Here is a 25,763-nt window from a genome sequence, read left to right as displayed (position 1 = left end):
ACTGAGGCTGCAAGAAACTAAAATAAGTCATCAAAGGTCACACAGCTAGAAGAACACTCTGGATTCTAACCCTGATTTCCCTGATTCCTCTGACTGGCACAGTGTACTCTGTCCATCCGGGGCCTAGGATGAGACACAGTTGCATTTTAGGCCTGCAGGCTGGGACTGAGGAAGCCACTTCTCCCCCCCACCTCCCTGTGCCTTCTGGAACATGAGGAAAGTATTTTCTAGTTGGCTGTAGAAAATCAGACCTCCACGTGAAAGTGTTGGAAAGATTACTTTTCAATCTGGGAATTTTCCGTTCTGGGCGGGACTGTATTTTCAGTGAAAGGATGCCCAGGAAATTTAACCCTACATGTCATTGTGCTCTTGGCTTTGCCTTTTCCAAGGACGATCCTTGGCTCAGGCACCCAGATGGAAGGACAGATATTTTGGCACCACCCATCTGGGTTTCCATCTCCAGCTCAGCCCCAGCCCATGCAAGAGCTAGTGATGGTGCATAGGTTTTATTGGCAAATTTCTGCTAACCCACCCAACAGCAGGTCCTGCCTGGGGTGAAAAATCAGAACTACTCCATCTTAGGCCCCTCATTCAGAAACTCCCCCCCCCAAAAAAAAAAAACTACAACTCAGGGCATATACTTCTTCACTGTGGAAAAAGAGAACTTGATTTTATTCAAGAAATCTACAAAATACAGAAGGCGGGTAACTCGCTTACTGTAAGTCAGAAAATAAATAAATTCTAGGGTCTGGGCAATTATTTTTAAAACATTTTTTTGGTTGTTGCCATCTGGCTTTCCCTAAATATAAGATAAAATGTGAATTATTTGCAGGTATAAAATATAAAGTCCAGCTCAGGGCCACATACCACTTCTCCCAGGGAGTGGACGCTTTAGGGCTCTGGCTGAAGAGAATAACTTAGATTCGTGCAATAAATAAACAAGCGGGGAGGGCAGTTGTATACAGTGTGGGCGGAGGGTGGGGCTGAGCTTCCCAGGACAATCAATGGCAGTGGTCAGTCCCTAACCCAGGATGGACAGTCACAGGGGAAGAGGTAGGACCCTTCCCTTTTTAGGACGCCCCAACCCAGGCTGCAAGACTACAGGATCTGTCTTCTCATCTCTCCACCTGCTCAGTCCCCTCTCTGGCTGGCCGGCTCCTTCCCTCTCTTCCATCTGCATCACATTCTCTCTCCCTCTACTTCTCTTATCTTGGCTCACAGAGAGCCGTCTCCCAGGCCATGGAAGCCCTTCCACCCATTTTCCGTCCCTGTCCACTGTCACCCTGACGACTATGGCTGGAATCGCAGGACAGCAGTGGGATGATTTGCAGTTCCAGCTCAATCATTAAGCATATGTGGCCCATTCACGGGAGGCCTGTTTCCTCACCTGTTAATTGGGCTCCACTAGGTGATTTCCCCAGCCTCAAAGCAGAGGTAGGAGCATCAGCTCACCAGCCAGACAGTCCCACAAGACAGATACAGGATCAAATCTAGTGCTGAATCCCAGAAGGATGGGGAGGGGCCACTGGCACAATCTGAGCAGTTTACAAAATGAGGGGTGGCCCTCTTCTCTTCGATGGTTCTTCTCTAATCTAATCCACTCTGTATCCCCTTTCTAATCTAAGACGGCTGAATTTTCAGCCAAGGGAGACCCTTGACCCCAACCCCACCCTCCCTCTTATCTCACCAAAGTTGCCCCGTCCCAAGGCCATGAGGTCCCAGTTTCTGGGGCCACATGAGGAAGACAGGTTCCGGGAAGAGAACTTGTGATAACCACGGGGGCTGGTGGCTGCAGAGATATGGCACCTGGAGACAGAGGTTGTGCTTAAGCACTTTGGGAAGGAAGATGGGGTCAAAGGGGTGTGGTTTGGAGTAGGGGCGTGGTCGGGATGCAGCAGGCACTAGGAGCAGGCGGCGGGGGCGGGCCCAGGGGCCTGGCCAGAGCTCGGGCCCGGAGTCGACTTGACGATGGTGATGACGCTAGCGGGCGCCACGAGCGCGGCGGGTCCGCGGGAGGCTGCCACGGAGCGCGCGAAGCCCTGCAATGCCTCGCACTTGCCGCGCAGCGCGTCGAGCTCCAGGCGCATAGCGGCGTTCTCGCGCGCCAGCTTGTCCACCTCGCGCTCCAGCTCAGACTTCTGCTTCTGCAGCTCCTCCTTCTGGCACACGCGCTTTACGCGGCAGCTGGCCGCGTAGCCGCGGTTCTTGAGCGTGCGGCGCCGCTGTTTGAGCCGCGTCACCTCTTCTGCCGAGAGCCCACGCAGGTGCCGGTTCAACTCGCGCACTGACAGCCCCATCAGCGCCTCGTCAGACAGGTGTGGCGTGTTCTCGCTCAGCTCGCGCTTGATCTGCGGGAAGGGCGGTGGGCGCATGGGGAAACTGAGGCCCAGGTTCGCGCCCATGTCTGTGGGCCCTGAGCCCTTGGCCTGACACGCATCAGGTGCTGGAGACGTCTCTCCTTCCACCTCCATGGCACGGAAGTGGTGGCTGGACTTGTTCCAAGACCCCAGCGTGGGGCAGGAATCCGTAAGGGGAAACGGGGCCAAACCAAGATCTGAATACACAAGGAGCCACCCCAGAGCTTAGCCCAAATTCTAACCCAGTGACCAGGCCAAAGAAACCCAGGAAAGCACTTCTGGAAGTCCTGCAGCCCGTGGGCATTGTCCTGTTGGGGAAGCAGGTCCAGAGAGGGAAGTGACCTGCCTGAGGGGGACACAGACCAGAGCCCAGGCCTCCTAGTTCCCAGCCTTGGCCTCATGAATGCCTGAAGCCTGCTGAGTTGCTCTTGGGGATTCCAGGTACTGAAGGGGAAATTGAGGTGGAGAGCTCAGCCTGGGCAGGGAAGGAGGGGGAGGACCGGGGACTACTGAGGCTGCCTCCTCACCTTCAGGGCTTTGCTGGATAAGGGATCCACAGACATGTTTGCAGAAGGCACCCTCTGAGCCGAGATCTAGGGGAGAGATAAGGCCAAGGTCATTTTTACACAAACACACACACACACACACACACACACACACACGCACACGCTTAAAATTCAAACTCACTCCTTGGCATTCAAGGCCCCTGTTGTCTAGGAACTCATCTTACACCACTTTCCTCTGTCCCAGTGATCCAGCCACCTGGCCTACTTGAATGGCTTGTTTCAGCCTCAGGGCCTTTGCACTTGCCATTCTCTTCCCTTTCATCTCCCCAAAGCAACTCTTCATCGTTTAAATCTTTGCTCAATGCCACCGCTTCAAAGAGGTCTAACTATCTGGCTAAAATACCGCCTTGTGTCTTATCATACAGCCCCATTTACTAACGCTGCTAACAGTCACCTCTTCAGCAATTATTTTATATTTGATGACTTGTTTATGGTCTGTTCCTCTCCCTCCCACACCTTCTCTACCAAAATTTAAGTCCATGAGGGTCAAGGCCTTGCCTGTCCTATCACTGCATCAATATGCCTAAATCAATGCCTGACACATAGTAAGTTCTCAATAAGTTTGCACCAAGTGAATGGACCCCCTTCTCCCCCAGCCATTCCTCCACATGGGAACCAAACATGTGTATTTTTTTAATCTCTTCATTAAGTATAAACTACATACAGAAAAGTGCACAGAGCACAAATGTACTAGTCAATGCTATTACACAAGTCCAACCAGCACCCCATCAAAATACAATAAACCCATTCCCCTCCCTTCCCCCTGCACAAGCCTCCCTTCTCCAGACCTGTGTTCTGGAAAAGCTTCCCCCATCTGAGGGCTTCCTAGAGCCAATTCAGCACTGCCCTGGCATGTCTTGGTATTGCGAAGATGTGGAGGGTACATTCTATGGGCCAGGTTCATTGCTCTGGGTCTTGAATGGGATTGTCTTCCAGAGTTCCCTTTAAAGCGGCAATCCTCTGTATCCACAGCCACTGGGCTTTTCTCTCCCATTCATTCTTAGCTAGTTTCCTCATCTGAGAATGACCATGGGAATGTGATGGCGGTGAGGAGCAAATGAGAACAGGACAGGAGGGGATCTGAGACATGGCATCTTGTCAGTTCCCATAGCAATACCCAGTTTGATGGAGTGAAGCCACGGGGGAAACCCTGGGCTAGACCTTGGTTCCCTGAACAATCTGTGGGGCTGGCCTCTGACCCATTCTGGCAGGCCCATGTGTCTCTCAGAGACACTGGAAAAATGGAAAAAGTGAATGGACTCTGCCACCAGAGACACTGGGGCCTATCAGAGGTTGTCCCACTCACTAGCTGTGGCATTCTGGCACATCAGTTAACCTCTTTGTGCCTCAGTTTCCCCATGGGTGATACAGGGTGGTTGGCTGTTAAGTAAGATCATGTTACTCATCTTTCAGGGCCTTCTTGTGGCTCCCATCTCACTCTGGTTATAGCCAAAGTCATCACAGTGGCTCACAAGAAACCACTTGCTGTGGCCTCGGCGAATGACTCTCTGACAGTAGTGCATGTTCTGCTCCCCTTCCCTCCCTCTGTGCCAGCTGCACCCACCTCCTGAAACTGACCACACATGCTCCCCAGGCCTGTGCCCTGGATAGTCCACCTGCCCAGCATCCTATTCCTAAATAGCCATCAAGTTTGCTTCCTTATTCCTGCAGGTCTCTCTTAAATGTCATGTCCTCACTCAATTTAGAATTCCCAACCCCGGATAAACACACACACACACACACACACACACACACTCTCTCTCTCTCTCTCTCTCTCTCTCTCTCTCTCTCTCTCGCTCTCTCTCTCTCTCTCTCTCCCTGTCTCCCTTCCCGACCTCGTGTTACTCTGTAGCACTTCTCACTATATGTAATTGTTCCTCCCCACATGTATTTTACCTATTTGTTCAGTGTCTGTCTCCCCACTGGAATGCCCGCTTACGACAGCAGGGATCTCGTCCTGTCTGCTGCTCTCCCCAGTACTTAGAGCAGTGTCGGGCACAGGACAGAAGCTCAAGTAATGGTTGCTGAATTCTCAGTGTGACTCAGGCTGAGGTGGGGACAGTCCAGGGCTTCTTAGAAATCCCCCAGCTCCTCCCAGCCCACACAGCCAGGGGATCTGACACCCCAGAGGGAAGCGAGGAGTGAGGCAGGAAAGGGAAGTTGGTAGTTCAAGAGATCCCCTGACAAAAGCAGCCATCCTGGCCCTTGGACAAGGAGGGTCTTTGGAGCCACCCAGGCTTCTTGTGGTATAGCTGAGGGAAACTGAGGCCCAGAAAGTCCCAAGTCAGGACCCTAACGTGTCACAGACACCACCTGCAGACCATCCTACCCCCCCACCACCAATGCTACCCTTCAATGCAGGCCTCTTAAATGGCCACCTTCCCCCAACACTCACACCCCTCAGGAGGTGCTGGCAGTCTGCTCATCTTCCACACAGCACCGGCGGCTCTTTCCACCACGTGAACCTGACCGTGTCATCACCCAGATGCTGACCTTCCATGGCTCCCTATCCTGGGGACAGCGTCCAGGCCCACCGTCAGGGCTCCTAGGCTCATTTTCCACCACCGTCCACTTCCGTTCTGCATTCCAGCCACGTGGAATTTCTTTCACTTCCTCTCACCCCACGCTTTGCGTCTGGGCCGCCCCACACCCTGTGACACTTCTCCCCTTACTTTATCTGGGAGACTTCTACTCATCCTTCTGCTCTGGGTGTAGACACCTCCTCCTCCTCCCAGAAGCCCTTCCTGACCCCTATAGCACTTGTTAGGCACTATCTGCCCAGTACTTCTCCCCTGCGTTATAATGGTCTGCTTCCTTGTCTACTCCAAGGCAGGAACCAGGCACCAGTGAGGTATGGGTGGAGCAGTCTCTGACACTGTCCATCACCTAGCTTGTCAGTGTCTGAACCAAGTGCCAAGCCCAAGCCCAGCTGAGTATCATTGAGAGAAAAAACCCCTGGCCTCATCTCCAATTTTTCCTCTTCTTCATCTGCCTCCTGGCTTCTGCATGGCAGGGCTGGTATGCAGACACCAGCCTGTGCAGGAGGAGAGGAGGAGAGCAGCACAGGTTCTGTCTTCATGATGCCTGGCCCCCGGCTCAAGCATGGGGCACACGGAAAGAAGCACTGGATTAAGAGTCAAGCCTATGTTTGAGTATCATGTCTGTTTTCCAGGCCATGTCGCCTTGAGCAAGCTATTCAACCTCTCTGGGTCTCCACTTTCTCATCTGTAAGAACAATACCCGCTCTCAGGGTTTTGGTGGAGCCAATGGTGGTGGTCAGTGAGCACCGGAGGGTTATGAGAGTAGTTGAGTCTGTTCAGGAGGGGTTAGGTCTATAGCAATCATGGGGACCTCACTTCCACTCAGCATCTCCCTGCTGGCCGGGGTCACACAGAAAAGCCCTTCCTCTTCCCTTTACCCAAGGGGAGGGGTGGAGGAGACCCAGACAGGGACATCTCCTGCCTAAGTCACACTGCAAGTGAGTGGCTCCTTCCCTCTAAATCAGGAGGGATCCTAAACATAAGTCCTGGTCTCTTTCACATTGTCATCACGCTGCTCCTCCCAACAACCCTGTGAGATAATGCCCAGAGAGGTCAATATTGCAGTCCAGGGTCACACAGCTAAAAGGAGGAGGCACCCGGACTGAGGCCATGCCAATCCCCATGTCTTCTCCCAAAATGGCCCTCACAAGTCACCCTCTCTGTGTTTCCCACCTCTGTAGAGAGGAGGCTGGACTTGCCGGTCTCCAAGGGCACCCTGCTCTGATGTGCCAGGATTTGTGTTGGGTCTACTAGGGATATGCAGATGAATACAGATAGCCCGGCCGCCTTGCCAGCTGTTGGGGGAGTTGTGTGTTAGGTGACACTGGCAGTCTGGGCTACATACATAGACCTCTCCCTACATAGGTTATCTGAGATCCTGTTGGGTTCTGGGTGCTGAGCATTGGATGCTATGGCTGATGCAGAACCTTGGAGGCCTGGACAAGTTTTTTTTTCCTCGGGGCCTTGGTTTCCTCACTTGTAAAGTGGGGACAATTATAATAGTATTAGTGTGTAAAATACAAGTGGCTTAGACCAGATCCGAAGTAGCAAATGGTTGGCTTATCTCACCACCATACCCACTCCGCTCTCACCACAGACATCACTAATCAACCATAGCACTTTTCCCCAAACCTTTCTCAGCACAGCAGTTTTCCACTGAACTTGGACACAGCTTCAGAATCCTTCTCAACACAGCCACTAAAGTAAGCCAGAGAGGTGAAAACTGTTGGCCAGCCCCCACTCTATGTAATGGGTGAAGGTCCCGACCAGTGGGCTGGCTGTCGTTCTTAGTATTTTAGGCCCTAGGGAGGCTCTGAACCTGTTCTCTCCTTTCCTCCTTCTCCTCCTGGTCTAGCCTCAGCCCCCTCACCCACATCCTGGCTGTCAGCTGAGGCACTCATGTTTGCGCAGGAATGTCCCTAGCTCAGCAAAGTCAGGCAATCACAGAGCGAAAGTCACAAGAAGGGGGAACTCTCTGATAACCTCAGGCTCTCAGCCTTTAACCCCCAGCCAGGGCTGCTGGGCTATAAGCCACGGTCTCGGCCCTTCTCTGGACTGCCTCGGCCAGTATGGTAGGCAGACCTTGGGTCTGAGAAGTGGATGATCCAACCTTGTTCTGTTACTGAGACAATCAAGCAGCTGTTTGGTGACAGTGGTGGGCACTCTCTTCAGTGCCAGCCACCACACTCTCCCCCACCCTCACCGTACACCCCCCACTTCTTCCCTTTGAGGTTACAGAGCAACCTCCAGGGGCTACAGGTTCCTAACATTCTTTTGGAGACTTGGAGAATGAACTTACTCTTGGGGGACTGACAGCTGCCCTGCCCAGTCTGCAGCCACAAGCCTTCCAACAGGTCCCTCCCTGTCACTCTACCAGTCCACTCAGTCCGTTCTGCAGACGGCCCACCCACTGGCATGGGCTCCTCTCTGGCTGCTGAGCCATTCCGCTTCCTCTGTGAGGACAGAGGGAAAAAATGTGTTTTCCCAGGCCTTGGCAGCGAGCACTGGTGGAGCCTCCTCCCAGCTTGAAAGAGAAGCAAAGCTGGGGAACTCAGCACCTCAGGGAAACAGGAGCCCAGGGATCCAGCTCCAGTTCTGCCACACACTCAGTTCTGCCATGACTTCATGTATGCCATTCCCTCTCTCTGGGCCTGTTTCCCAACATGCCAAACCTCCACCAAGCCTAAGGTACCTTCTTGACTGGAGTTTAGAGTGTCTGATTCTGGCTCAAAATAGAGTTCCAGGACGACTAGCAGAGTGGAGGTCCTACAGGAAGAGAAAGGAAGTCAGTGAGGACTTCCTGGAGGCAGGGGTATGAGAACACAAATTCAGACACTGTCAGCTTTGACCATCTCTCTGCTCAACCTGCACAGCCAGAGACCACTTCCTCTTTCAGCTGAACCATAACCATAGCTGCCTCCTCACTGGCTTCTGGTCTTGCCTGCTTCCACCACTGACCCCACCATCTGTCCTCTCCCTAGAGCTGTCAGAAGGATCATTACTGATACAAGCCTACAAACCTATGTTTGGCCCATTTCAAAACCCTGTGATGCCAGCCTCTCCTCTAGCTCATAAAGTGGGGACTTCCAGCCTTTACAATGCTCATTCTCTATTATCTCTCAGGATCCTCTTGGATCCAGGGCCCATTCATTCAGCAGCCAACATCAAGAAGCACCTACTCTGTGCCAGGCTCTGAAGGCCCCAAAGGGCCAAGGATGAAACCACAGCCCCTGTCTTCAAGGGCTTCACAAATAATCATCACTCACTTCATCTGACAACCTGGCTCACTTGTCACCTTCTTAGGAAAACCTTCCTTGATCACCTTGGATAAGTTAGAGCCCTGTTACTGGCATACCTTGGGGATATTATGGGTCTGGTTCCAGACTACTGCAATAAAGCAAATATCACAATTAAGCAAGTCACATGATTTTCCCCCCAGTGCATATAAACGTTATACTGTAGTCGATTAAGTGTGCAATAGCATTGTCTTTTAAAATATACATATCTTAATTTAAAAATTTAGCCTGACCAGGTGGTGGCGCAGTGGATGGAGCGTCAAACTGGGATGTGGAAGGACCCAGGTTAGAGACCCCGAGGTCGCCAGCTTGAGCGCAGGCTCATCTGGTTTGAGCAAAAGATCACCAGCTTGGGCCCAAGGTTGCTGGCTCAAGCAGGGGATTACTCGGTTTGCTGAAGGCCCACGGTCAAGGCACATATGAGAAAGCAATCAATGAACAACTAAGGTGTAGCAAGGCGCAACAAAAAACTAATGATTGATGCTTCTCATCTCTCCGTTCCTGTCTGTCTGTCCCTGTCTATCCCTCTCTCTGACTCTCTCTCTGTCTCTGTAAAAAATAAATAAATAAATAAAAATTAAAAAAAAAAAATTGTTGCTAAAAAATGCTAACCATGCCTGACCTGTGGTGGCGCAGTGGATAAAGCGTCGACCTGGAAATGCTGAGGTTGCCAGTTCGAAACCCTGGGCTTGCCTGGTCAAGGCACATATGGGAGTTGATGCCTCCAGCTCCTCCCCCCGTCTCTCTCTCTCCTCTCTCTCTCTCTCTCTCCTCTCTCTCCTCTCTCTCTCTCTCTCTCTCTCTCTCTCTCCCCCTCCCTCCCCTCTCTCCTCTCTAAAATGAATAAATAAAATAAAAAAAAAATGCTAACCATCATTTGAGTCTGTTGGGAAAATGGCACTTATAGACTTGCTAGACATAGGGTTGTCACAAACCTTCAATCTGTGCCTGACAAGGCAGTGGCGCAGTGGATAGAGCGTCAAACTGGGACACAGAAGACCCAGGTTCTAAACCCCAAGGTCACTGGCTTGAGCGTGGGCTCATCTGGTTTGAGCACAGCTCACCAGCTTGAGCAAGGGGTCACTCGGTCTGCTGTAGCCCCCCCAGTCAAGGCACATATGAGAAAGCAATCAATGAACAACTAAGGTGCCACAACGAAGAACTGATGCTTCTCATCTCTCTCCCTTCTCTGTCCCTCTCTGTCTCTCTCTCTTTCTCTCTCTCACACACACAAAAAAAACCTTCAATTTGTAAAAACGCAGTACACAATAAAAAAAAAAAAGGCACAATAAAACAGTGCAAAAAACGAGGTATGCCTATACTTGCAAACCACAATGACTTCCTTCTCATGCCACCCAGCTCCGCTGTGGTTTTGTATATCATTTGGTGGCTCTTCCTTTAACTTGTCTTCTCTTATCAACAGTAAGCTCCCAGAGGACAGGCTCTGGGTCTGGTTTAGTCATGGTTGCATTCCCAGCATCTGGCCATGACAGGCTTCATGGCAATGAGGACTAAAAACATCAGGACTGAGAGAGGCACAGGAGCCAAGGGACCCCCATGGGGTCCCAGGCCCTAGTGAAGAGCCAGGGATGAGCCAATAGGAGGTTAAACCTTTCAGTGTTAGCTTTCCACCAGTGAGTGAGCCAACCAGCCCCTTCCCCTCATCCCCTGACCCCCAGCCCTACTCAGGGATGTTTCCTGTGCAGCTTTGAGGATGGGCCTGACTGGTTCTCGTGCTTGTGGTGGCCACCTCTTTTACTTGAACCCCACACATTCCTGGACATCCCTGGCCTTGGCCTGGAGCTATTGGCTCTGCAGTCTCTCCCATAGTTCCCCTGGAAAACAGGCTATGTGTAGAGGCTGCCATACCTCCCACATTTTACCCCCATCCTGCCACCTCGATGTTCTCTAGTTCCTGCTGCAGATGGGAATACTGAGGGTCCCTATAGTGGTAGCAGAGCTTATCAGGGCTCTAAGATTCAAAGTGAAAAGATATCTGGTTCTTCATCCCAGCAAGCTCAATTGACCACTCCCCATGATTCTGTAGCCCCATGGGTGGGAAGAAAGGGAGGGTAGGATAGGACCAGGGAATTCTAGCCTCCAGCCCATCCCTTAGGCTACTGGGCTAAGTGGAAGCTTTCTGCGGGGCTGAGAGAGGGAGTTAGGGCTAGGTTGGGTACCAAGACCACCTGTCCTACTACCTGTTGACTATGCCTACCAAGGTTGAGGACTCAGAACTCAGGCTGGCCCAGGTCCTCAACTAGCTCCTCAGGTCCAGGCATCAGCAGGATGTCTGACTAGTCCCACATGTAATTGAAACCACCAGGACAGAAACCAGCTCCACCCCATCCTCCAGTCTCACCCTCCCAGACCCAGTAGGTTCAAGTTCCAGAACCTTAGACCAGTGAGAGTAGCCACCAAATAAAGGAACCCTGGGAGTCCTTCCTACCTCCCCACTTTGCTAAGGGTGTTCTGGCCTTTCCACCTCCTCCTGAGACTGAAGGGATGGGAGACCCTGAGGATGAAGGAGAGTCCAGGGTGCACCTTCCCAGAGTACTGTAGCTGGGAAACCTGAAACAAGTATTTGGGTGGTGCCACCCGCCAGGGTGCTGGGGGGGGGGGGAGGGTGGCCCCTCACCTCACCCTCAGCCCTGCCATTGGGGTCTTGAATACTTTTCCCACCCTGTGGCTGCAGGCTCAGGGCAGGGGACAAACACTGAGGCCACATGTCCCCAGGCCTGGGAAACTCCGGGGAGAGCAAGGGCCCGGCCACCACAGACTGGTGGAAAGGGGACAGCCCGGGCAAGAATTCCCGGACCCCGTGTGACCAAGAACAGGGCCGCTTCCCGAGCTCAGGCCCCTGTTCCGCCTTTACTCGTTGGGCACACTTTTCAAGGTACGCACCGCTAATACACAGCCTCCAGGGTCCTCACCCGCCTAGGAGCGCACGGGTGGACACATTCTCTCTCTCTCCACGGTACACCGCGCGCTCACGCATCAGGCAAGATACTCAGGACACAGGCCAGAGAACACGAACACACACACACACACACACACACACACACACGCACGCCCTTGGACGTAAACAAACCGAGCACGCCCGGCTTGCGGGCACCGGTCCAGGAACTGTTCTCACCGAGTCACGTACGTGCGCACACCGCCCCCGGTCCCGCCTGGGCGGACGCAGACGCTCGCCAGCCTGCGATCCCCCTTCCTGCCGGCCTCGCCGCCTGCCGGCCGGCGCCCCCAAAAGGGGCCCATCACCCCCGAACCCTGCCAAGCTTGCTCCGGCCCCGACTTGGTCCCCGGACCTCTGCCCCTCCCCCTCGACAGCTGTCCGGGCGAAGGGTACACCAGGGCACCGACGGGGCCGGCCCCAGAGCCCCGTCACAGGAACCTTCACGGGGCGCGGAGACCCTGTCGCCTCGGGGTCCCGCGCGCGCGTCGTTCCCGACTCGGACCGGCGCTCCTCACCCGCCTCTCGGCCTGCTTCGCCTAGCGCCGCTGGCACACGCGGGTCCCGCTGCCGTCCGGGCTGCTGTCCCAGCCCGCGCCCTGGTCCGTCTCCCCTCCGGTCCCGGCAGCCAGTCGCTCCGCGCCTGGCTCCTGAGAGCGACGCGCCGAGTTTTGTTGTGGGGCGGGTGGCGCAGGGGGCCGCACGAAGTTGTAAGGCGAGCTTCCCGGAATTACTCACTCACAGGATTCCTTTCATTCATAAAAACTCAGTCATGCGGTGACGTCACCTCCCCGGCTACACTCCCCCCCCCCCCCCCCCCCCCCCGTTAGGAGCGGCCTCTAGGCTCCTCAGGCCCGCCCCTGCCCGGCCCCACTTAGGCCCGCCCACACCGAGGCCCCACCCTGTGGGTTCTCAAGCTCTATTAGGCTGGATGCGTTCACGTGACACATCGCGAGAGCCGCGTGAGTGGAAGTGTCATTTGGCTTATTTTGCAGTGGACAGTCCAAGCCTCTTCTCCTCTCGACATACACCTTCTGCCATGATGAGCTCATCCAGTCCCGTGGTTTTAAATGCCATCTATAAGCCCATGAGCTCCACATTTGTATTTCTAGAGCGAAACAGCTTCTCTGAGTTCCAGACTCATATCCAAGTGCCCACTGCGCACCTCCACGTGGGTGCCAGATGGGGACTGCAAATGCTTCATAGCCGAACTCCACCTCCTGATCGTCAACCCTATCCCGGTAACCCACAACTGCAGTCTCCCCATCTCAGTTGTTCAAGCCGGGTCCTAAGAGCCCTGCTCCATCCCTTTTTCTCCCTTCTTCCCTACATACATCATGAGTCAACCTGGCTCTACCTCCAAAATCATTCCGACAACTTCTCTCCACCCCCAGTCCTACCACATGGTCCAGGCACCATCATCAACTTACCTACACAAGGGCAGCAGCCTCCTGACAGCTTCCCCACTTTGTTTCTAAAGATTTTCTTCACACACCAGACAACGTTTTTCTCAAAGCAAAGATCAACTTGTTTCATACACTGCCACTCTCTCTCTAGCCTCCCTGTGCTTTTAGAATATAAACTATACTCCTCCCTTGGCCTACAAGGCCCTAAGCCCTCTGGCCTCTCACCAACTCTCCAGCCTCACATCCTGCGCCTCTGCCCTCACCCACTACTCTTAAGCCACACTGCTCTCCTTCCTGTTCCTCAAACACACCAAGTTCACTCCTGCTACAGGTCCTTTGCACTTGCTGTTTCCTCTTCTGTTCACTGCCAGGCTCTTTCTCATCTTTCAGGTCAGCTCAGATGTCACTGCCTCAAAGAGGTTCTTCCTAACTTCCCTGGCTAAAGGAGCCCTCACCTGTAAAATTTGTTTTTATATAACCTTAATAACTCCATAAGGTATTATTCTGTTAGTGTTTGCTTACTATTTAGTATCTGTCTTCTCCAACCTGATTGAAGTTTCATGAGGGTAGAGCCTTGACTATCTTGTTCACCATTGCAAGTCTTGTGCCTAGAACACTGCTTAACACAGAGTAAGCTCTCAGTTGAGGAAATAAGTAAGTGGAAGCTCTGAGAGGTAAAATGACTTGCCAAAGTCACACAGCTAGAAAGTATAAGAACTGGAATTTGAATCCAGGTCAGGTCTGACTGGTTCCAGGTCTAGATGTTTAGGGTTATGCCTACCTATGTGGGGCCTGGCATAGTTTAAGGGATATGTTCATTGCCTGGAGATCTATCCAGAAAGGAAGCTTTGAGGGCCAAGTAAGGGAGTATTGCCATTTATTCTCCCTTTCCATTGCTGTTCTCATTGCCTCAAGTGCCTGCTGTCACTTCAAGAGTCATCTCTTCTGTGTAGCTGATGTCAGAGCACATACCTTATTTTACTGCCCAGGGCATTGGACCTCCCCAACTAGAAGATCCCTTCCCTTGATCAAGGCTGTCCCTTTCTTTGATATAATTTAACTTGATTTCAGAGCCCTTGTTATGCTTTCCTGCCTCTGAGCCTTGGTTCACCTGGGATTGTGACATCTATTCCATACCACCCAAAAAGCCTTGGTTTTCATATGCACACTGGCCCACTAGCTTCCCAAGTGACCAAATTATGGGGCAGCTTTATCTGGCACTCAAACAATTTATCCCCAACCCACCCCCAAGATTGCCCACTTGCTGTACTTTTACATATCTATGAGGACCAATCATGTTACCTCTTGGGGTATAAAAATTCTCTATTTTAGAAATTGTACAATTGTGATTGTTGGTTTCCTCCACTTCTCATATTCTATGACCTTCTCAAGGGCCGAGGCCTTAGGAGGTGCTCAAATAGTCACTGGGGATTACCCATTGGACTACACAACAGCCCTAGACATCATGCTGCCTAAAACCACTGCTTCCATCCCCAGCCTGCCTGAATTAGGTTGTCAGCGCCTTAGTAATCCACACAGCAGGGAATGTTTCCCACACATGTGGCTCCCTTTTTGGTCAAGATCAAGGAACATGGATGGATGCAATGTCATATTTGAAACTGGGAGCTTTCTGGCTTGAAGGGGTTTTTACTGGCCAAATCTGGGACAATTTGAGCATCAAAAGAAATTACAGTAGTGATGGATTATAAACTATTGAATAAGAGAAGAAACCATGAGTCCCATATGAATAAGGAGAAGGAATGATGGAGTTAGAAAATGATGATTAGGCAACCACCATAGTAATAATTGATTTCAACAAGAAGTATCAATGGATAGGAAAATTCTGAAACATGGTATTTACATAGTTTTAAAGTGTTGCCCTGAAGGCAATTATTAATTACAAATGGAAAGATTGTAACTCTGTAGTGGAGAAACCTGGCAAAGGCTATCTTTAACTAAATGAACAAAGTTAATATCACCAGTAATGGGAGAAACTGACAGGTCTTTCTCCTAAACGATGCTCTGAGAAGGACACAGCATCATTTCTGCTGGCATACCTGCCAAAAATTCATACAAAACATTTGATAAATTTAAACCAAGAGAAGTTCTATAAAATTTCTGGACTGTATGCTTAAAAATGTGGCAACATCATGAAAGACAAAGAAAGACTGCGGAACTGTTTCAGGTTAAAGGAGTTGAGGAGCCTCGACCACTAACTGCAATGTGTGGTTCGGATTTCCTTTTGCTATAAGGACATTATTAAGATAACTGGTAAAATCCGAAGAAGGTCTGTAGATTAGATAATAGTATTGTATCAATGTTAACTTCCTGACTTTGGTCCTTGTCCTGTGGTCATGTAAGACAAGGATTTTAGGCAATACACACCAGAGTATTTCTAAATAAGGGGTTATCGTGTTTTCAATTCACTTTCAAATGGTTCAGAACAAACATAGATGATAGATAGATAGATAGATAGATAGATAATAGATAGATGATACTGGGATAAGTGATTATTAAAATATAATAAAATATTAATAATTGGGGAATCTGAGAGAAGAACATACAGAAATTCTCTATTATTCCTGCAATTTTTGTTTTAATAAAAAAGTTGTTTTTCCCCCTCCAAAGTAGGAGCTAAAGTAGAGGCTCTCAAGTTAGCCTGTGTACTCAACTCCTAGCCTTACCCCTCACTAGCTGTTTTAACTTCTCCCTGCCTCAGTTTCCTCCTTTGTAAGCCAGACTTACTGACAGTGCCTATTTCATGGATTGTAAAACAATTTAAAGTGTTCACACTTATAAGCATTTGGCACAGTACCTAGTATGGAATAAATGATCAATAAACATTGGGCTAGGCCTGGCCATCTTGCTAAGTGAATAGAGCACTGTCCTGGTACACTGAGGTCACAGGTTCAATCCTTGGTTAGAACACATATAAGAAGCAACCAAATGGAACAACTAAATGGAACAATTAAGTGTAACAAGTTGATGCTTCTCCCCCTGCAAATCAATGGATAAATAAATAAATAAATATTGGGCTAGAGAGAGATGAGTCTTCTGGAGTCCCCTAGGACACTTCCTCTAAGAAAACTGTTTCTTCCCAGTGAGTGACACAAAGCCAGTGATGACTTCACCCTGCAGAGAGCCCCCACCCACCTCCTGCCACAGGGAGGGATGTTGTTGCCAGTTTCTGGGGAGGAGCTGCCCTCTGCTAGCACAGTCCAGCAGAATTTTAACTGGCCCAGCTGGTCCCTCTCTGTTTACCTACTAAAACACCAGACTGTACTCAAGCACCTCCCTGCAGGACCCTGGCCCACAGTAGGTGCTTGGCCCACTAGTTAGTGCTCAGTAACAGTGACAGGCTTGACCCTAGCCAGGATCTGCTAGCAACTGATAGCAACTCAGATAGCAACTCTGGCTAATGCCAGTATGGGGCTTTCCTTACTCTAGCCTCAGTTTCCCCAATTGCAGTGAATGGGTAGGATTAAGTTAGTGGTTTTTATTTTATTTGATTGATTGATTTTAGGGAGAGAGGAAGGGAGAGAGAGAAAGACAGAAACATTGATCTTTTCCTGTATAAGCCCTGACCGTGGATCGAACTGGCAACCTCTTGAGTATCAGGACAATGCTTTAACCAAGCAAACTATCCGGCCAGGGCAGGCCAGTGGTTTTTAGATAACTTCAAAACACAGCAAACTTTTTTCAAATAAAAGTTGACTTTGCAGTGCATCCCACATTGTGAGACAGCTAGAAGCTGGGCTTTGGTGAAGGAAACAAGGGCTGGCTTTAAGATTCTCCAGAGGGCTGTTCTCCAGAGGCCCTTCCTGCCCTGAGATTTGGTTTCTGGGTCCCTGTGAGCACCTGTCCTGGGACTCTCAGGTCTTCCTGCCCCTCTCGGCAGAACAGTCCTCCATCAGCTGGGCCAGGTCCCTGTATCTCCTGTGGTTCCTGCTACTGGGCGGCAGTGATGTCAAGGGGCTCTCTTTCAGCACCTTTTGGCATGTTACCTTGTTCTGGGTGCTTCCAACTATCACTGCCTCCTACCAGTTTCTTATGACTGTTTATTACTATTACTATATACTTATTACTAAGACTGCGTTTATGAGATGCTTTATGGGTACCAGGCACTAAGTACCCTAAGACCTGTTTGCATGGTATATGTTTTCCTGGTTCTTTTCTCCCACTAATAAACAAAACAACCATCCAAAAAATGATTTGTTCTTGTATATTATTTGAATGTCTTTAGAGCCCAGATTTTGCTTCTCATGTAGTCTTTCCTGCTGAGTGATGGTGCACATATGAGCAGCCCATTGTAAAGCTAAGGAGACAGACTGATTTATGTATGGTTCAGCGAGCAGCCCCAGTTGCTGGGTGTGGTGTGCAGAGTGACCCTTAATCTTTTCTCACCGGTTTAGGAGTTAAATATTATCATCGCCATGTTGCAGTGGAGAAAACTGACAGACTGAGAGGTGAGAAACTTGCCCAATATTACAGAGTTCATCCCTGGTAGAGGAGGACTTAAACTTAGGCCGGTCTGATTTAAGGGCCATGCTCTCTCGTTTCTGATGACTCTGCCCACGTCCAGCTAGAGTAGGGGCTGCCAGAACTGATTGTGGCAGCAGTCAATCTAGCTCCCAACTCCTGCCAAAGCTGATTGGCTTAGGGGTGGGCACACAACTTGCGTGGCCCAATTAGAATCCTTTCTAGGAAGAAAGTCGGTCAATTTCTGATGGTAAAACCTATGGGTAGTGTGGAGACTGCCTTCCTCAGTCCTGGACAGAAGAAGCCAGAGAACAAGATGTATATGCTGAAAGACAGAGGCCGCAGAGGGCCTGGTTCACCTGGAGGCCAGCATTTAGCTGGTCATCTCTCCCTTGGATTCTGGGAGATTCCCTGATTACTTTCCAGTTATGTACGCTAACTTGAGTTGAGTTTCCATCACTTTCAATCAAGGGAGTCCTGAGTCATTCTAATCTCTTTCTTCTTGTTCCTCTTATTCAGTTCCCTCTTCCAGAAATCTCTAGAGATATGGTTCTATTGCCATATTAATTTATACACATTTTAGAAAACTTTATGCTGGAGATTGCCTGAGAATATGATTTGTAGTTTAAATATGAAGGTTTCTGTAATCACAAACAAAACAGAACCTTGTTGCCTTGTCAGTCAACATAGAAGTCATTTGTGATATTCACAACTATTCTGGTTTCTCTCTTTCTTGCCACATGGTAGAACTGCATTTACCTCTTCCTTCAAGTTGGATGTAGCCATGTGACAAGCTTTATCCAATGAAATGTGAGCACAAGAGTCACATGCCACTTCTGAGTGTACCTTTAAGAGTTGGGGCCTGATTCACAACATGCTGATCCCCTGCCACAAATGATCATAGAGCTTGTGTTGGGGATGAGCTCCCTCAGCCTGGGTTCCTGAATGACTCCAATAAACAGAACCTCCACCCATACCCACATGGACAGATGGTGTCAACAAAGACATTAACTTGTGTTAAGCCAACAAGATTGTGTGGTTGTTACTACACCATTCCCTAGCCTGTTCTGTCTGATACAGTCTGGAACATGATCCACTATGATTTCATGATTTCTTCAGGAAAACCATATCTGTCTTATATCCCATTGGTTTTTCACAATAAACAATTATCTACATATCTGAGGCAAGTTTGCATTAAATTGTGAACTCTAAGGACAGGAACAGAGATATCTTTCACATCCCCATACCACCAAGAGAGAGATCATGCACATAGTGGGTACTTCATAATTATTGCCTGGCCTGTGGTGGTGCAGTGGATAGAGCACTGACCTGGAATGCTGAGGTTGCTGGTTCAAAACCCTGGGCTTGCCTGGTCAAGACACATATGAGAAGCAACCAATGAACAACTAAAATGAAGCAACTATGAGTTAATACTTCTCACTCCACACACCCCTCTCCTCTCTCTGTAAATTCAATAATAAAATCTTGCCTGATCTGTGGTGGCACAGTGGATAAAGCATCGACCTGGAAGGCTGAGGTCTCTGGTTTAAAATCCTGGGCTTACCTGGGCAAAGCACATACGAGAGCCAATGACTACAAGTTAATGCTTCCTGTCCCCCCCTTCTCTCTCTCTCTCCTCTCTAAAATTAATAAATAAAATCTTAAAAAAATAAAAAGAGAAACTAAAATGAGGACAAGAAGCCCAGGAGGAAGCAGAAATGGAGAGATGAAGTCCTTGCACACGCTGATCCCCAAGAACCCCACATTGGACTCCCATCCTGAGAAGCCGGACTCTGCATGGTTGCTGCCGGCACATGTCCCTGAGATGCCCTCCACTCGGCTTCTCCAAACCCCTACCATCCTTCAGGACCCAGGTTCAGGCCCTGAGAATCAGTCTCTCCCCAGGCCACAGTTGGCCTGTGAGCCCTGTGCTGGGGAAATCCTGCCTTTGCTGGTTAGCGCTGGCTCTCCCACCTGGGATGGGAACTTGTGGCCACTGCCTCACAGCTCAAGGTTACCTGCACTCATTTCTTTCCTGAGAAGGGCACAAGACCCAGTGGCTCCTTCATCGAGTCAGAAGCCACATAATTAGTGTAATCATTACACAGCTGCCTCATGACCTCTGTGCCCTTCAGTCACCTTGCTCACAGCAGCAGGGGGATTTGTTTTCTATGTCACTTTCTTGTTTGTAACCCTTCTGGGGCTCCCACTGCCTGCAGGGCCAGGTCCTCATCCTCAGCCTGGCTCTGGACACTCTGCACGCTTGGCCTCTGTCGCTCACCTGCCTGATCACCTGCTCACATGCCCGGTTCCAGCAATGCTCAACCTCTTGCAGTTTTCCAAACAAGCCACACAACTTCATGATGTTGACCTTTGTCCATATGATCCTTTTCACCCAGAATGTTCTTCCTTTCCTAATCCAGCTGGAAAACTCCTATTCAACCTTTGAAACCCAACTTAAGAACAGGGGTAGAGGTTAGTAAGTTGTTTTTTCTTTTTTCTATAAAGGGCTAGATAGAAATAGCTCAGGCTTTGTGGACCATATGATCTCTGGCATGATTACTCAACTCTGCCACTGGAGAAAGTATGGACACATGTAAAGAAATGGTGTGGCTGTGTTCCAACAAAACTTTTACAGAACAGGTGTCAGACGGAATAGTTTGCCCACCCCTGCTCAAAAGTCATTTCGGAAAGCTTCCTATAGTACAGAGTTCAACAGTGTCTCTTACAATGCCCTCTATACCTTACAGTTTTGTCATAATACAGACCCCAGCCATAATGACTTTACAGTTGGGATGATTAAATGGCATCATAGTCACACCATTGTCTCTCACTTGGATTTCTGCATTAGCCTCTTCACTGATCTCCCAGCCTCTGCCTTGTCCTTATATTCTAGTCTGCAATAGATCTGCTAAAATCTAAGTCTGATCAGGTCACTCCTCTGCTCAAAAACCTCCATGGCTCCCCATTTCCCTCAGAGTTAAAGCAAAAATGTGTAAATGGTCCACAATGTCCTACCGGCCCCAGTAGCGCTTTGGCCTCACCTGCTCTCTCATTCTACTCCAGAACCCTCGCCTCCTTGTTTTCCCTGAAACATGCAGGAAAAACTCCTGCCTCAGGGCACCTCAGGGCCTTTGCTCTTGCTGTTCCTTCAATCTGGGACACTCTTTCCTGGGTTGCCACATGGTTCCCTCTCTCATCAATTTCAGGGTTTTTTGTTTGTTTGTTTTGTTTTAGTTTTTTGTTTTTTTAGCTTAGTCTCTTTTTTTTAGATTTTTAAAATTTATTTATTTATTTTTTACAGAGACAGAGAGTATGTCAGAGAGAGAGATAGACAGGAACAGACAGACAGGAACAAAGAGAGATGAGAAGCATCAATCATTAGTTTTTCATTGCGCGTTGCAACACCTTAGTTGTTCATTGATTGCTTTTTTTTTTTTTTTTTCATATGTGCCTTGACCGCGGGCCTTCAGCAGACTGATTAACCCCTTGCTGGAGCCAGCGACCTTGGGTTCAAGCTGGTGGGCTTTTGATCAAACCAGATGAGCCCAAGCTCAAGCTGGCGACCTCGGGGTCTCAAACCTGGGTCCTCTGCATCCCAGTCCAACGCTCTATCCACTGCACCACCGCCTGGTCAGGCTGTTTTTTTTTTTGATAAAGACAGAGAGAGAGATCAATTTGTTGTTTCATTTATGCATTCATTGGTTGATTCTTGTACGTGCCCTGACTGGGGATTGAACCCGCAACCTTGACATATCAGGATGACATTCTAACCAATTGAGCTACCTGGCAGGGCACCCTCAAGTTTTTATTTAATTGTCTTCCTTCTTAGTGAGGCCTTGCCTGGCCACTCTGATTAAAATTGCAACTCTCCCTGTTTTTCCTCCCTTCTTTTACTGTATAGCATATATCTAGGGTAGTATATTTCCCCCCAACCTTTTAATTATAAAAATGTTCAAACACAGACGATGGAAGGACTAGTGCAATGGCACTCATATACATAACCCCAGATTCAACACTCAAGGTTTTTTGAAGGAAAGATGCTAACCAACATCATGACATTTCACCTACAGACTTTAGCAAAACACACTCTCTGTTTGACTTTTCTATCTTGTTTATCATCTGTTTTTCCCCTGTAGACTGTGAGCACCACAAGGGCAGAGACTTTTATCTATTTTGTTCCCTGTGGTTTCATCAGCATCAAGAACATTGCCAAGTTTCAGGGAAGTTCAGGGAAAGAAAAGACAAGATAGCTTCTGATCTGGTTCTGCCTCTAGTTGACATATGATTCTGGGGGTCATTTCCCCTTGGAGAACCTTGGTTTCCTCATCTATAAAGTGGGAGTGATAGTATCACTTCTCTGGGTTGTTGTGAGAATCAAACAAGGTAAATGTGTAAAACTGCACTATTAGCATGTCAGTTAAATATCCATCTATCTCCTTAAGGAAGGGTATGTGGTCCAGAGGGTCAGACTGTGTGGTCCAGTCTGACCCTCTGGACCCTGGGCTCCTTGAAGGCAGACAGCTTGCTATGGGATGTTTGTAGCTTCAGGGCCCTAGGACAGTCCCTCAAAATAAATTCTTTGAATTGAACTGCTCCAATGGAAAATCCAGTTAGAAACCAACAGAATGTATTCCTTGTGCTTACTTGCCCCTCCTTCCATTACTTGTTCATTCAATGCTACCTAATAACCACATTCTTCATTTCTTGCTTTATCTACTTAACAGTTTTTACCAGATATACCTGGGGGAAGTATAACCCAACAATGATGGATGTGAAGTTACTGTATAACTGGTAAAGCTCTGTACTAATATTAGATATTTTGGCTAGTTTGTAACTTGTCTAGATTCTTAACTTTGCTCCAGTTGCAGTGGCTGCCCTCATTCTGGGCACTGATATCTTTGGAAAGACAGAGGACCAAACTCCCTTCTTTTCACATAATGACAACAGCAACTCCAGTTCCCTCATTCATTCAACTATTTTAGGTCCTGAGATCTATCTGATTCATTTCTTTCTGGACTTTGAGTGTGTCTGAAGAGTGATAAAGCCTCCCTTGGCCTTTTCTGCATTTCAGGTTCAGTTGTGTGTCTGTGTTGACAAACTTGCCTTGCAGTCCCACCTTGAACACAAAGATGGATGTTTGCTGAAGAATGGGACTCATTCTGTTGAACCTACGCATATTTTGCAGGTCTGACTGCTCAGTAGAGGGAGGAATGCCTGGACTTTTGCAAGCTTCCTGATAACCATCGCCCTAACTTTGCTTGTTATGGGTATGTAGGGCAAGAGATTTTCATTCAAAATTCTGAATCTTCATCCCATTCTTCACTCCCAGCTGAAATTCTTGAGCAAAATTTTAGTGTAAGGGAACCGTTTCCTCATCTGTGTGTATGGAAAGAACGGGGTTCTGTGGAAGGTAACCTCACAGGATGATCTGATCATAAATTCCTAAGGGGGCAGGTCATGGTGGGTAGTCATGCCCCAGGCCTTGAACTTCTTTAGTGAAAGGCTTTAAGCCAGCCCTGTCCATTGTTCTTGTGCATCTAGGTTAATACACCTCTGAAATACCAGAAGTAATAACCCTCAAAGGGGCATTAACCTTCAAGAGAGCACATAATCTTATGAACTATGCTGTAGTCCAATTCCTGTCTTGCTTTCTCTAATCTTTCTTAATTTCAAATACATAAAAGAAACTGCAAAACTGTTATTCTCCAGAGCATTTGAGATCTTGCTCTCTGGCCTATGTCCTCAGTTTGACTCAAACAAACTCATAAAGATAGGTTTGTATGTTTCTTACATGGACTTCCCTAAAAATGTCAACAAGAGTAACTCAACCCAACAATGATGGATGTGAAGTTACTTTGTAACTGATCAAGCTCTGTACCAATATTACTTTCGTTAGTTTATAACTTCTTTAGATTCTTAACTAAACTTTGCTCCAGTTGCAGCAGCTGCCCTCAGTCTGGGCACTGACATCTTTGGAAAGACAGAGGACCAAACTCTCTTCTTTTCATAGAATGACAAGAGCAACTCCAGTTCCCAACTGGACGGACAGCAGCATGGATAACTCTTCTAGACCTGCGGTTGAAAAATCATAAAGGGAATAAAAGTTGTCCAATCAAGCCTAGTGAGCTCGGAGTGGGGATATGATCTGCTCAGTCAGAAACCCCGGTATGTGGAGACCCGGAGACCGATTTCTCTCCCGTCATCACAACCCTGTAAGGTATTATTACTGTGCTCACTTCTCAGACAAGCGCACAGAGACCAAGTCATTTGCCCGAGTTTCTACCAGAAGTGCCAAAATACCTCATGAGATAGGCTTGGGGTAGGGCTGCCTGATAACGAGTATTTTTTTTTTTTAATCATGACTATACTTAAAATTACTGGCTAGCTTAAATTCAAATTTAACTGGGCATCCCACATTTTATTTACTAAATCTGGCAACCATAGCTTAAAGGTACTCGGCAAAATCAAAGCAGGTTCCTCCTTGCTGGGTTTAATTTCTCTTTATAAGCCATCATTAACGGCAGGTTCGGACTTTAGACCTTCACAGAAAGCGGAGGGCAGAGAAGAAAGACACGCCTGCCCCTCACCAACATGTCTGCCAACAAGCCCACACGAACATCTTCCGCCCAACACAGACGTGGCCGAATCCCACCGGCGAGGATTGGCTGCAGCCCACAGCCCGGCCTCCCTTGGCGATGAGAGCCTCTTCCATTGGGCAGTTATAAGATGGCGGCGTCTCCTCCCCGCCTTCCTTGAGCGCCGCGCTCGCGGTGTGGGGGTGGGGCCTCAGCGGCGACTGGGGAGGCAAGGCCTTCGGTGATTGGCGGAGAGCGGTGGCTGTGGCCCTGGGCTCGTTTGTTGGCGGAAGTAGAAGGAACTAGAAGTGCTGAGTAAGCCGAGGTGAGTGACGGGGCAGGGGAGGCGGGGCCTGGGGGAGCCCCTTCCCTAACTCTTCCTGAACCTCCTCAGCGCCTCAGACATCGTGGTCCCTCCTTCGTACCTTCTCAGCGTTCCGTTATTCTGAGGCATGTCCTCCATTGACCCTTGTGTGACTCCTGAGTTCCCCCAGGTTCCTCCCTTTGATCCACCAGCTTCCCCAACTCCCATCCCGTGACCTCTCTTGTCACCCCAGGGACCCTAGCGACGGCCCTGAGTCCTCTTCAGTACCCTTGTCTGCCCTGTGTGTCTTTCCTCTGTCCCTAACTTTGAGTCAACCCCTCCTCCCCTCCCCATCTTCCTGTGCCTAAGTGTTCCCTATTTTTCTGCCTCTGTATTTTTATTTGATCCCCACTTCACCTCCATTTGTCTCCCTGTTCTCCATTTTACTGTACCCCATTTCTGACTCCCTGCTTATTGTCTCTCCCGTACCCAGATTCCATCTATGCCTGCTCCCCTCACCATTCTCCTTCCTTCCCCATAGCCATAGTCCCCCAACCCCCCAATCTTCTGTCCACCTCCTGCTCCTACAGATGACCTGAAAACAGGTGACAGGGTGCATGTGACCATGTGACTGGGACAGGCAGGACCATGGGTGTGGGTGAGGAAAGGCACAGGGGACTGAGGGATCTGTGCACATTTTAAAAAATGGATTATCAAACAAATACCTTCCCCTGCGCTTCTGAATCTTTCCTTCACCTGCCTCTTGCCTACCCAACAGGATGTTAGGTTTGGCAACACATATGCTCCACCCTTGAGCTGAATGCAGTGTTTTTGTTACTGTCTTTGCCTCAAAATGTTCTTTCTGCCTCAAAATGCTCCTGGAGTTTTGGAGGCCATTTTCTGTCCAAGTCTCAGTTTCCTCATCTGTGACAGGGGGAATTGTATTCCCTGCCCTCATAAGGCTGTTGTAAGGTTCAAAACTTGACATAAGGTAGAAAGCAAAGCTTTGTAACCAGTATGGTCCTGTACAAATGCATAGTTTTGCTATTTTGTCATAGACAGGAAAGAGAAAGGGATAGAATGGAAAAAACAAACAAAGGAAGAGAAGATAAGTAGAAGGTTCATTGTCTTTCACTTAGTATTTGGCTGTATTGATCATTCACTATGAGTAAAGCTCTCTTCTATGTCATCCTTACCATTCATTCATGCATTCCTCCTTTATTTAACAGATATTAATGGACTGTTTACTATGTGCTAGGCTAACCTCGATATAGCCAGCGT

The 25,763-nt window shown here is 49.0% G+C and overlaps 2 protein-coding genes across 5 annotated transcripts in view; one reads left to right on the top strand and one right to left on the bottom strand.

Annotated features, from left to right (window-relative positions):
• Positions 1-636: 636 nt before the first annotated feature.
• On the bottom strand, positions 637-12,472 carry MAFF (MAF bZIP transcription factor F). 3 transcript variants are annotated; one of them, XM_066358395.1, is made up of 3 exons: positions 12,238-12,472; positions 2,885-2,950; positions 637-2,348 (listed from the first exon to the last, which is right to left on the bottom strand). In XM_066358395.1, exons 2-3 carry the CDS (start codon positions 2,918-2,920, stop codon positions 1,902-1,904), a joined length of 483 nt encoding a protein of 160 aa, XP_066214492.1. In that variant the 5' UTR covers positions 2,921-2,950; positions 12,238-12,472; the 3' UTR covers positions 637-1,901. The 3 variants fall into 3 exon arrangements, with proteins under 3 accessions (XP_066214492.1, XP_066214490.1, XP_066214491.1); XM_066358393.1 differs by having other exon boundaries at positions 12,234-12,469; XM_066358394.1 differs by lacking the exon at positions 12,238-12,472 and adding an exon at positions 11,664-11,860.
• Positions 12,473-24,427: 11,955 nt separating this feature from the next.
• Positions 24,428-25,763, top strand: part of PLA2G6 (phospholipase A2 group VI) — a 59,471-nt gene continuing 58,135 nt past the window's right edge. The window contains exon 1 of one of the 2 annotated variants that reach the window (XM_066358385.1): positions 24,428-24,503. The gene's annotated coding sequence lies outside the window, so the exon portion shown is untranslated. The remainder of the gene's footprint in view (positions 24,504-25,763) is intronic. The other variant, XM_066358386.1, reaches the window with a different exon arrangement.

This window comes from Saccopteryx leptura, chromosome 1 (genome assembly GCF_036850995.1).
Source record: "Saccopteryx leptura isolate mSacLep1 chromosome 1, mSacLep1_pri_phased_curated, whole genome shotgun sequence".
In the NCBI taxonomy this organism is placed as follows: Eukaryota; Metazoa; Chordata; class Mammalia; order Chiroptera; family Emballonuridae; genus Saccopteryx; species Saccopteryx leptura.
This window is presented reverse-complemented; position numbering and strand designations above follow the sequence as displayed.